At 39.8% G+C, this 13,171-nt stretch overlaps 2 protein-coding genes across 4 annotated transcripts in view; one reads left to right on the forward strand and one right to left on the reverse strand.

Annotated features, from left to right (window-relative positions):
- The window catches only part of LOC110116173 (nuclear transcription factor Y subunit C-2), a 24,367-nt gene extending 18,212 nt beyond the window's left edge, over positions 1-6,155 (forward strand). For all 3 annotated transcript variants that reach the window (XM_020849654.2, XM_028692595.1, XM_028692596.1), the window contains one exon: positions 4,997-6,155. In XM_020849654.2, the coding sequence (XP_020705313.1) occupies positions 5,054-5,878 (825 nt within the window). In that variant the 5' untranslated portion in view covers positions 4,997-5,053 and the 3' untranslated portion in view covers positions 5,879-6,155. The remainder of the gene's footprint in view (positions 1-4,996) is intronic.
- Positions 6,156-6,952: 797 nt separating this feature from the next.
- On the reverse strand, positions 6,953-13,010 carry LOC110116172 (probable potassium transporter 11). The gene is made up of 9 exons (XM_020849652.2): positions 12,297-13,010; positions 11,231-11,456; positions 10,014-10,259; positions 9,887-9,937; positions 8,972-9,229; positions 8,821-8,873; positions 8,628-8,742; positions 8,292-8,546; positions 6,953-8,195 (listed from the first exon to the last, which is right to left on the reverse strand). The coding sequence occupies exons 1-9, from the start codon at positions 12,414-12,416 to the stop codon at positions 7,132-7,134; spliced, it is 2,388 nt and encodes a 795-aa protein (XP_020705311.1). The 5' UTR covers positions 12,417-13,010; the 3' UTR covers positions 6,953-7,131.
- Between the last annotated feature and the right edge of the window lie 161 nt (positions 13,011-13,171).

Here is a 13,171-nt window from a genome sequence, read left to right on the forward strand (position 1 = left end):
ATTGGACCGTGGAGGGCTGTTTCGGCAAATTTCAGCGGTGATTAATTGCCCGGGAGGAAAGGGAATTGCTGTTTTTGAAATTCTCAAATCCATAATTGGTTTTACAAACTCTAGATTGTGATGGCGGCAAAAAAGGTTGATGCTTTAGAGGAAGGCTTGAATGGGAGATGAATCAAATCAAACGACGATGGAGGAAAGGATTCCCTCCATTGAAGGACAAGTCGCCGATCTCGAGATATGATGAAGAAGATGTTAGAAATTCAAATCAAACGGCGGGCTTTTCGTGGCAAGAGGGGAAGGAAAAAGTACGAATTCGAAAATTGTAGGAGGAGATGAGGTGAAAATCATGGAAGAGGAAGAATAAGGACCCCATCTGGAGCCTGTCCAGAGGGAAGAAAGGAGGGTGATATGGGAACGACAAGAGGGATACTATGGTCGTCGAGGTGTGATTTGAAGACAGAAGGGGGGATTTCGAAGGGGGTTGGGCTATGTAGAGCAAGGAAAGACCAAGGAAACAGTGGTGCACCTAGCACTTTGGGAGAGGGAAACTATGGAAGAATCTGAGGTATGGGGGCGACCAGAAGGTGAGGAAGTTGAAGATGCCATATTCGAAGGAGAAGATGCATATGGGTTGATTTACAAGGTGGAGCGATACTTCACTATCAATGGCTGACGGAGGAGGAGAACTGATCGCAGCTGGATTGTGCTTGGAAGGAAAAGCCCTGTTCGTGGTATCAGTGGAGAGATCAAAGAAGCCTATGGAACTAGAGGGAATTCAAGAATTGCATATAGAAACGTTTCCAAACCGATCGGGGAGAGTTTCTTGAGCTGTTTCTTTGCTCTGTGCACAGGAGGGATCAATAGCAGACTACCGGAGCAATTTGAGACCTAGCAGTAGGGTGGAGCGATTATCAAGATACAGTATTTGAGGGGAACTTCATGAAGGGTTGAAGGTAGAAATCCGAGCAGCATTGAAGGGTTTGATGCCTCGTGAGTTGGGGGAGGCCATGAAGTTGGCAAGCTGGTGGAAATCAGAAGATCTGAAGAGGGGTCAGGAACAGCGGCTCAGGAGCTTCTTACAGGAGGGGAGTGCCACTCTTTTAGCACCTAAGGGGCATGCATCAGGCAACATATAATTAGACCAGCCGAGAAGCTAGTAGAGGGAGTAGGAATTTCAAATTTAGAGGTTGACAGAGAAGGAGATGCAGGAGAAGAGGGTAAAGGGTTGTGTTTAAGGTGCAAGGAGAAGTATACGTCAGGGCATCGGTGCAAGGACCGAACTCTTTAGGTTCTCACCGTCGTGTATGTGATGACGAGGAACTGATGAGGGAGGTGAGGGGAGTTGGAGAAAAGATGGATGATGAAGTTGCATTTGGATATGGCCGAGGTTTCCCTGAACTCAGTGGTAGGATTCACTAATCATACATGAAGATAAAAAGGGGAGATAGAGGGCAGGATGGTGGGTGGTGTTAATTGATAGTGGGCTACCTACAATTTCATTTCCACTCAGGTCGTCGACCAATTGGGAGTGAAATTGGTGGACGCTGAGTTGTTTATGGGGTTGATGGCAGGTGGAGAAAGCCAAATGATCTGTAGAGGAGTGGTGTTGACCATCTAGGGGATTTCAGATAAGGGAGGATTTTTCCACTAGAGTTAGAAGTACTGATGTCATTCTTGGGATGAAGTGTCGCAAATCTTGGGGAAACCAAGGATATTTGGTGAGCATCATCACGATGAAATTAATAAGGTGGAAGAAGGTGTTTTATAACGGGAGATGCATGGCTATCCAAACCATGGTAACACTTAAGACCTATGGTTAGGAGCCTACAGCAATGTTTAAAATTGCGTATCGGGTATTGAGGCGTTTTTATTCGTGAGGCGAGGGTAAGCCTAAGGGTTTTGGTCGTAAGCCTCAAATCAAAAGATTACGTAAACATAAAATGTAAATTTTTATATACTAATGAGTGAATAATATAAAACATAAAAAACATAAGATATGAGTGAAATCAAAATATCCATAATAAGACAACATAAATATAGTTCAACTCAAATTTAATATTTCCCAATCATAGTATTCTTTTATTAACATATAATTCCAATTTCTAAAATAAAATAGCAATGACATATCACATAAATAACTCATAGTCTCTCAGCATGTCTATCACTAAGGGGTTCTTCATTTGAATCATCATTATGATGAACTGTTCTCTCCCCTTCCTCCTCTCCTATAGAGTCCAATGTCGGGCATTTATTTCAAGATTTATGTAAGTTTTAATATATATAGTGTGAGGCGTAAGCCTCATGCCAGTGAGGCGAGGCGGGCCTCAACCAAGTTGAGGCGTAAGCCTCATAAAAAAAACTCGAGGCGTAAGCATTGAGGCGTTTTTTACTGGAATTGCGCAAAGGGGTCCTCAAGGCGAGCCTCATATTGCGCAATTTTAAACCATGCCTACAAGAGGTGAGGGAAGATTATCTAGTGGGACTACACAAGCTGGATGTGACCAGGATGGAGGAGGGAGGGGATGTTTCTCTTTCCGTGCAGCCTTTGGTTCAACACGTTAAGGTTTTTTAGTCACCTCAAGGATGGCCACCTTTGCGGTAACACGAGCATATTTTCACTTTGAGAACAAGGTGAATCTTTGGAAGGGGAGTATTGATAGACCGGACCAGCCGGTGGTACCGGCTCACGTTAAATGGGACGGAACTCTTCTGCCCCTGGATGCACCAAACGCAACCGCAAGTCACAGGAGCCGGTTTTGGAAGGATTTTGGAAGGAATTTTAGGAGGGAAATTGAATGTAGGGATTGTTTAGGGAATTCCTTTTGATTTGTATGCATTAAATAGTTTGTTTTCCTAGGGTTAGGGCATCTTGAATTTGGCTGAAAATTGAGATCTCTTAGATCTAGTTTTTCTTTTGGGCTCTAGCGGTGTCTAGAGATTTGGGAGAGATCGATCCTCCTCTCAAATAGATGATCAATTGTATCTTGCTATTTTTTGTTTTCCTTTCATCAAATAATACAAATTATCTATTGTTTTCGTGGTTTGTGTGGACTTTTGTGAAGGATTCTCGCTGTTTTTTGAAGATTGATAGAAAATACTTGAGATCTACAAGTGTTTCTTATCATAAATAAGTTTAATTTTTTTAAAATAAATAAAATTTTGAAATACAAGAAATTATATTTAAAAAAAATCATAAAATATTTAAGGTTGCATGTTCAATTTGTTTTTAATATTTTTTAATCGAACATGCCTTCGGCGTTTCTGACACGTGTCGGAGGTGTGTCAGGCGCGTGCGTGTTCGATATTTGTCGGACACCTTATAATTATTTGAAGAGAATTGCTGGTGCATCATAGAAAAAGAGCGAGCATGAGAGATTAAGATTAAAGAGCATGTATTTTTTTTTGTGCGGTATTGGATGGTAGAGAAGTTGACAAAGGGTCTGAGGTGCTTTTTCACATCTCAACTTTTCAAAAAGCTATCTCAATTAGATTTGGCTCCATCTTTTTTATTGCTTTTCAAAATTGTGTTGAAAGATTTTCATTTTACCATAAAATCTATCAAAGGGTGGTAGCTATAAGATAGTTGTTCAATTTTGTTAAAAGAAAAAAAAAATTATGATAGTTACGGTAGATCTCAATGATTTTCCCACGATAGTTTCACAAATATTTTTACAAATATAGGTTTCATTTGGGATTGGCTTTTTTATACTTCTTAAAGCAGCTTTCTAGTAAGAAAATTTTAGAAAGTTGTTTTTAGAAGAAGGAAAAAAGCCGCCCCAAACGAAGCCATAGTCGCCTCAAACAAACTCTAGGTTTTGTTTGTTTTGTCTATTCTAGATCACTTTATTGCGTTCTCTTGTTCCCAGCTTATAGAATTTTAAATGCATCTTTTTTTTTTTCGCACACCCTTAATATTATTGATTGTGTCAGATTTTAGACTAGGATAATGAGCGGATCAAATTTCTTGGTTATTCGTTTTGCTGAAATGCCCGTGATATTCGATATATTGAACAGCTCGTAAGGCTGAAATTAATGAGCGCCTATTATTATCTTATGTCTATACAAAACTTTATTCCATGTGAAGCTCTGTTTTATTAGAATAATTTGAAGGCAAGACTCTCCTCGAATGATGCAAGGTTTTATATTTTCATCATGTATCACTCAAACAAAATATTCGAAGCCATTTATGATATTCTGTAATGCATCAGAGACGTTTGATTGGGATATATTTGTTTTCTCTGATTGATTGATGTATTTGTGCCTACTTTGTTGGTGAGATGAAAAAAGAAAAAAAGAAGGCAAAGCAGAGTTAGTAAAATGGCTGGTTGGATAAAGCTAAGTTATCTCTAAGTTAATTTTCCTCATCCTATTCTGAAAAGCATACATGCCTCAAATGTCATCTTCTGCCATTACTTTGACATTTTTTGTTGTCTCCATGTTTTCAAATGGTTATTGTTTTAAAGTTTCTGATTATTCCAACATTTGCAACCTTCTGGGAGATTCTGCACTGTGGCTATGTTTGGTTTGTAGGCATTCAAAGAGAGGAAATGAAAAGAAAATGGAATTGAAAATAATAATGAAACTAGTTTCCCACTTGTTGTTGGAGAAGGAAATTAGTGTTTTTTATTCTATTTCTTGTTTGGTTGTTGTGAAATTGAATTTTTATTTCTTTTGGGAAGGGGCATGTGAGTCATAGTGATGATTGGATAATTTTTTTCTCTTCTTATTTTTTACTGAGGTGAAATTGTCAATCGAAAGATACATTTATTCTCAGTTTTTAAGGAAATTCAATTATGTATTATTTACATTGAAACTAAACACCCAAAATGAAATTGCAGAGCAAAATACATTTGCATTCCCCAAATTCTGTCGAATCAAATAGACCTTATGTTTCTTAAGTTTTACATTATTATGAGGACTCTTAGGTCCTCCTTTTCCTGCTGCCAATTCTCTAATTCCGTTCTTCTAAGTTATTAACTCACTGTTCTTATTGCAGTTATGTTTTTACCGAGTCTTAATTAGCAATTAGCAACTAAGGTACCTTTCTGGGGTAATGGAGCAGTCTTCACAGCCACCACCGTCATTGATGGGGATTGTACCTGGTGCAGCTCAAATAGCTTATGCTGCTCCCCCTTATGCGCCTCCCATGGTGACCGGTGCTTCACCTGTCATAGGAGCCATGCCTTCTACCCAGTCTCTTGTTGGTGCCTCCCCATTCTCCACTGCACAGCACCAGCTCTCATATCAGCAGGTCCAGCAATTCCATCACCACCAACAACAGCAACAACAGCAACAACTGCTGGCTTTTTGGTCCAACCAGATGCATGAAATTGAGCAAACAACAGACTTCAAGAACCACAGCCTTCCTCTTGCCCGGATCAAGAAAATCATGAAGGCTGATGAAGATGTGCGGATGATCTCTGCTGAGGCTCCTGTGATCTTCGCCAAAGCTTGTGAAATGTTTATCCTGGAGCTCACTTTGAGATCCTGGATCCACACAGAGGAAAACAAGAGAAGGACCCTACAGAAGAACGACATTGCTGCAGCTATAACCCGAACCGACATATTCGATTTCCTTGTAGATATTGTCCCAAGAGACGAGTTGAAGGAAGATGGCCTGGGGATTCCAAGGGCAGCTCTTCCAGGAATGGGTTCGCCGTCAGATACGGTCCCATACTATTATGTGCCAGGCCCGTCGCAGGTAGCCGGAGCCGGTATGATCATGGGGAAGCCTGTCGATCAAACAACGGCCGCAGGTGCAGCAGCAATGTATGCTTCTGCTTCGCAGGCTCATCCAATGGCCTATGTTTGGCAGCAGCCTACTGTGCAGTCAACTCAGCTGCAACCAGAGCAGGACCAGATGCCTGATGGTGATTGAGATGCTAGGACTGCTAGAAAGAAGAGTTGAAGTTTGTTTGTGTTAACAATTCTGATAGGTTTGTTGTGCAATGTATGCACTTAGCTTAAAAAACTACTGTTCTTGTGATAATTTTTCTTGGGAATTTGGCAGTTGGTAAAGGAGCTAAGAAGGTACTTATCTGTTGTGAGAGGGATCCAGGTTTTATGTTTAGTAGTTCTATTTGTATGAATTTTAAATTTTTAATGGAATCTGAATCTTGAAGAGGAGAATTCTTTCCTCTCTTATCATTTTCTAATTGAAATTTTAATGGTGGTGGAGATTTGTGTTGTGCAAATTACAAGGAGATTGTGCTAAAATCCTTGAAATAGTTCTACATAACACAACGTTTGAATTTTATTGAAACACTGATCTTTTAGCTCATTATTGCAATTTTGGAAACCAGTGCATCTGACGGGTTTCTTTGTGACTTTTCTTCTGGGGCAGATCTTGAAAGCGAAGACATAAGCTAGTCTTTGGGGATTTGGTGCGCCAACTAACCGACGATTGAAAGATATGTAAGCAAATTGCATAGCCCTTTTTAATAATGAAACTTATTATATGTTCTTATTATTTGTATTTTCAGAATCAAAGTGTTGTTGGTTTGTAGGGGAACAGATAGGTGTTTATAAATTAATCATACGACATATAATAAAATTAGTTGATAATTTTAATTGCTGAAATTAAAAAACATTAAAATTTAAAGTGTTTTTATATGTCATCAGTTTTATTATAGCTTGATTCCACTCTGTATATAGCATTAGAGTCTGGTGACGCTGCATCACCCACGTCACCCCATATACAGCGGTACACAACACCAATACATAACAAAAAAGTGACGTGATCTATCCTGATTCGCCTCCGAACGGTGTCTGGTGACCACACAGAATAATTTCTCCATCTGGGGAAGGCAAAAGTCTATGGCTCTCCATCTAGCAATAAGTTCAGATACATTTGTGTGATTGATGGAGTTACAAGCATAGCAAATTATAGCTTGATTCCACTCTCTATATAGCATTAGATTAAGCATTTCCTTCCTTGCATTGAACTCCAATATTATTAATGCCAAGAACTTTAACCATATCTTTGAAGCCTTGGCTAACCAGCTTCACTTTATTATTCACTTAACTTTCTTACATATGATACTGCAAAAAAAAGTGCTCCTGAAAAAAAAAAAAGAAAAAGAAACCGGAGTGCTAGAACTCTAAATACATTTTGAACTTTATATACACGAGTTATATATAGAATATCTGGCCAACATTCAACAAACTCTCATGGGGAAGATTCAACATCACGCTATTCTCCCTGCAAATTCTCCTTAGAAATGCATAAATGTAATCAACAGCAATCTTCTTAAGAGGACTAGAATCCCTTCGAGCTCTTACTATAGTGTTCCCCAATATGTGCACCATTCCAGCATCCTTGCACTCGTTCAAAAAATCATATTCATCACTTGCTGTTTGACTTGCAGGAGCAGAACTTGTGGAAATGCCACCCTGGTAAGTTGAGTATTTGCTCCGCAGATCCCCAGATTGGGCAGGCACTATTGAGTCCTGTGATGAATTGCTTGTAATCTCTACATTGGAGTACAAGGTGTCATCATTCTCAGCAGCTAGAAGATCAACAGTTCTACCATTCTTCTGTGCATCGAAGGTACCCGCTTCCGAATCAGTGTAACCTTCCATCATTTTCTCGAGGCGAACGAAAGTGGAGATAGTATCAAATAGCATTTTCTCAAAGTTATCATCCTTCCTGTGAAGGTCTTTGTAGCCGTACCTTGCGACGCAACGAAACATATGAAAGTCCTTCGGACCGATTCGTTTAACAAGAAAACGCTCCTCTATTGGAACAATATAGACAGGGAGGTACTTCACACAAACAAAGACCACAACAGAATGGATTGCCGGAAGGTTGGTGATCAAGTGTGAGAAGATATGTGGTACTCCACTTGGTAGCTCTGTGTACACAAAACCAATGCCAGGGACACGAACAAGCCCAAGACTGGGGCCTAGACCCAGAATCCAAGCCAGCGACACTTTGGAATGCAGCTCGAACTCATAGCGCTTCACCGTGCCGTAATGCCAGACATACATGATGAGGAGAAAGGCAGCAGCAATGACTAGCGGCACCCATCCTCCCTGATTAACCTTGAAGAGGACTGCAGAGAAGTATGTGAGCTCCACGATGAGGGAGAGAACAGTGAAGAAGAAGATGAAGATCAAATGGCTACCCCATACCAATAGCATTACGGGGATCATCAACAAGGTCGTAACCAGCATAACCAGTACCACCGCGGTTCCTGTCCATAGAAAAACTTAAGTGATAGGGACCAAATATGAGACATGGTTGAGAGTCTAGCTGACTCCATAATGGATTCAATTCAACAAAACATTACCATATGCATTGCCAATCTGGGTTTGATTTTTGAATCCAGCAGTAACGGCTATGCACAGAAGCAGAAGAATCCAATTAATGTCGGGAATGTATATTTGTCCAAGAAATTTCCTTGATGTATGAACAACTTTGACCCTAGGGAAACAGCCAAGAGCAAGTGCCTGCTTGATTATAGAAAATGTGGCAGAAATAGTAGCTTGGCTAGCAATAATGGCTGCTGCTGTTGCAACAATAAACATTGGCCAATACATGCTTCCTAGAATCAAGAAAGAATCACCATTTATTCACAGGGAAAATACATCTAAAGCAAAGAAAGGTAGCTCAGCACAGCACTAACCAGGAATTGATCGATAAAATGCATCATGGACATGATCTTGGTGTTGAATGATGTAGGCCGCTTGCCCAGAATAAGCTAAAAGGAGGCAGGGGAATACAACAAGAGTGAAAGCAATCTGCACACATAAAGAGTATTGTTGAGTTCCATACAACCTTTGATTTGAAATATTTGCTTAAAGTGCTCTATCATTTACCTGAATGGCAAGCACCGGAAAATGACACAGGTCTGCAAATAATGCTTCGGTTCCTACAAAGAAAATTTTAACCATTTTAAGCATGTCTTGCACACCTGATGCACATTTTTTCCAATGACAGTGAAGGATGTGAAGGATTGGAAGAGCTAACCTGTGATGCTAAGCATTATCCCTCCTAGGGAAGTCCAGTTTCTACGGCCACCTTTGAAATATCTAACTATATAAACTGGGTTAAAGGCTTTTAGAACGGAACTGTCATATTTCCATATGTTGACCGCACCAATTGCTCCTATAAGCAAAAACCAGAGCAAGACAACTGGAGCAAATAACCAGCCAACTTTGTCTGTACCATAATGTTGCAGGCTAAACAAACCAACTAATATGATCACCGCCACCAGAATAACAACATCTGCGATATTGATATGGAGAAAAAGATAGAGCATAAGAAAGAGAGGCAGAATTTGAGCATATCCAGAAATCTAATTCATTCAGCTGAAATAATATGTACTTGACCAGAATATATAGACAACTTGGTATCAGGTAACATTGTTGTTACTTCTTGATGATAGAGGCTCAAATATGTAATATATCAACAAAAGCATGTGTTAGAGCGGTCCACCCGGTCCGATGGGACCGGCTTACGCGAACAACGGCAGAAGTCTCCGCCTCCTGTACGCAGGATTTGACCGTCTGGTCTTCACAGAGCTGTTTAGGAAGATTTTTAAAGGGTGTTGGGAGGGAAACTTTAAAGTAGGGGTTGTTTAGAGATTTCCTTTTGAATTGTATGCATTAAATAATTCTTTTTCCTAGGTTTAGGGCATCTTGAATTTGGCTAAAATTTGAGATCTCTTGGGTTCTTTTGGGCTCTAGCGGCGTTTAGAGATTTGGGAGAGATAGATCCTCTCGAATAGAGGATCAATTTTATCTTGTATTTTCTTCTGTTAGTTTGTATTCTTGCAATAAAATTTCAGTTTTCTTAATTTTTCTTTTTGAGTTTGAAAGAGTTTTCTAGTTTTTTTTTTTTTTTTTTTTTGAAATTGATAGAATTTACTTCGTGAAAAATTACCTTTGCTTATCTCTGGGTGGTTCACCTTGATTCCACCAGACGCTGAGAGAACTGAAAAGAAAGCATATGCCACATTTGAAATAAGGAGTGATTCCTAAATAGAAAAAAGACATACAGGAAAACATACCTGAAATAGCTGGAGTAAGAATACCATCACCAATGGTCATACAAGTCGCAAAAAGAACAAGAACAAGAATAACATTTTTCTTTAAATTATGCGCCTCTAACCATAGCTTAACTTTCGTTGCAAGAGAGTTCTCATCATATGTTTGCCGGCTATATGTTGTCAGCTCTTCATCAGTTCTATGCTGATTGGGAATTGTATTAATTTTTGCATGCCTACAGAGTAGTGAGTACAAAGCAAAAGTACCACCTACAAAATACAGAACATGAGAAAGTCATGAGTAGGGAGGAGTTTGAAGAATCTTTAAGCATGTAGAACTTATTTAATATGACATTGACCATTAAAGAACAATATCCAACATCTCATTCCACAAAATAGTCTTGTATTGTGTGTGTTTGGGTGTCAATATTTGACACGACTCAAAAATTTGACTCGAAAATTTTTGGTTAAGGTCAACCCATTTTGCAAACGAGGCGGATTTTGGTTCCTTGATTAGACCCATTTGGAAAAACGGGTCGCGTTCGGATTGACCTGGAAACTTGAACTCAACCAGGGTAAATCGTGAGTCACGTTGCATGAATCACGACTCGTCGAGTGCCGTCCCATCCGAGTTGTCGCCGTCCTGTCCACGCTTCCGCGCGTGAGTCAAGTGAATCACATCTCGTCGAGTGCCGCGTCCCGTCAACATGATCAATGTCGCCGTCCCGCTCACGCTGCTAGCCATTGCCGCCGTTCATCTGTAGTTGGATCGGAATCAACGACAACGACGGGCCGACCTCGCCGTTCATCTGCAGTTAGATCAGAAGTAACGACGACGACGGCTGCGCTGGCATGCTTGGTCGCTCGAGCACTTGCCAGCACGAGTCAGGTTGGGTCAACACGGTAACCCGCGCGGGTCTGATCCAAGTTAAAATATTTGACCCGTTTGCAAAAATGGGTTGGGTCAACTTGTGTCGGGTTAGTTCCGAGTTGAACCTGAACTCGACTTGTGGCCCGATTTTGACTGCCCTACACACTGTGCCGTGGGGGGGGGGGGGGGGTAGGGGGGGGGGGGGGGTAGTTAATTATCTAGATATATGTAATTTAATTGGATCAATGCATGAGTTGGTCATTTATTTATTTATTTTTAAAATACTATGAACATCATGAGTCTTTGATCATCCATGCAGGAGAAACTTTTTATATAAGATTATTAAAAGGATGATGACAAAATGCTTTACCTTGACCATTGTCATTAGCCCTCAGCACCACAAAAACATATTTGAGTAGAGGAACTAGAGTTAATGAGTAAATAATCAGAGAAAGAGCTCCAATAACATCTTCAGGATCACTTATGCCATGAGAAAATGTGTTGTAAAAAACATATAACGGGGATGTTCCCAAATCTCCAAACACCACACCAAGGCTCTGGAATGCAAGTCGTAGCAGCAACAGTGAAGAGAATTTCTGCAAAGAAAGAACTATAAATGTTAAATTAATAAGGCATATCATCACGAGAAGGATTTTAACTCAGCAAAAATTACATGGAGGTTGTGCTGCATATAAACTAAGGTTTAATTTGAGATAGTTTTCTTACTGTTTCGCAAAGTAATTTTTTAGTACAATTTTTTTTTTTAAGCTAGAAAACTATTTTAAGAAGCAGTAATAAAATATCCCAAACTAAACCTAAATAAAACATCAGATTGCCATTTTATTAACTTGGTCAGCTGGAAACAATAAGAAATTCAACACTGGTAGATACAGTTCAGGGCAAAATGTCAAAGGATTCTTCAAAAAATTGGTCGTACAGAATGAATGATTAGGACTCCAATACGGGGTAAAAAAAAAATAAACAACCAAGAGGAATTCAAGTACAGAATTCCTATCAACGTGGTGTCTGTTATAATGATGACAAAGTCTAGTCTTATTTAAGAAGAGATTATTCTGTGCGGATATCAGACGGGAAGAACGGTTTATAATTTTATCTTTGTGAATAGTAAAATTTCTACATCAACACAGATAAATCGGACGGTTCTCTCCCAATTTCATAACCGCGCAGAATAATTCATCTTATTTCAGAGGCTGAACTAAGCACCTTTCACGATTTCTGTGGCTAATAGATCTTCCAAAACTACTTTGTCCAAGTATTGAGGGGGCAATAAACTTCGGTAATCAACAAGAGAAAATAAAAGCAAAAGCAAAAAAGTTACTATTTTATAATGATAACCACCTCAAATATGCGAAAATTACAGAAACCAAAAAGAGTTAACTAAAAATCCAGCAAAAGAAGAAAGTGTAAAGAAATACCTTCTCTCTGTACATATTCCTAAGCTTGCCAGCTTCTTCATCCATGGGCTGATCAAGCTTCTGATCCAAATCCCACATGCTTCCTCTCCCACCATCTTCTTCCACCGAAATCGACGACATCAAAACCAACAAATCCCGAATCAAAACTCAATTCCACCACAAACCTAACTCTCCAACCTAAAACCGCAATCCAAACTCAAACCCAAACAAATCAATAATCTATTGCAGCTCAAAGAAGTAGTCCAGTCAAAATCAAACCGAGGAATTACTTCAAACCGTTTGCCAAATCCGATTAAAGGGGGAAAAAAACTCCTTAATACGCCAAAGTCGTCAAAGCCGGCGCAGCTAGAAAGCCAGACGTTTATCTTAAAAAACCTACAATGTTTGTGAGCGCAGCCTTGTGACCAAACCGGTGAGCCGGCTTATCTCAGGAGGTTTTTGTCTCACTCGAGAAATTGAAAAGCTAAGAGCGAAGCTTGAGGCCTCGGAAAGGAGAAGGGAGTATGCAGGGTCCCAAGAACAATAAAGCTATGATTAATGGCGTCGCCTAGTGGTGGAGGCGACGGGCATCGGACCTGCTCGAGTTCGAATGCAGCGTGACCGCGCGATTTGCTCTCCCCGCTTCCATTGGCTTGCTTTTTAGAGAGAGAGAAAGAAGAAATAGAGAGCGGTTGAGACCACTGGAATTATTTGTTTAATGCGTCCTATCTTATCTCAAGATTTGTATTTGGTAAAAAGCTCAACAGAAGTAGATCAAATACGTTTCATAAAAACCGCGCGGAAAGGAGGCATTTTTTTTAATGAAAACCAGAATAATAAAATTATTTATTTTTTTTTACATATTCTTAGTAAATCTAATAAATAAAATGTCATTT

This window comes from Dendrobium catenatum, unplaced genomic scaffold (genome assembly GCF_001605985.2).
Source record: "Dendrobium catenatum unplaced genomic scaffold, ASM160598v2 original_scaffold_235663, whole genome shotgun sequence".
In the NCBI taxonomy this organism is placed as follows: domain Eukaryota; kingdom Viridiplantae; phylum Streptophyta; class Magnoliopsida; order Asparagales; family Orchidaceae; genus Dendrobium; species Dendrobium catenatum.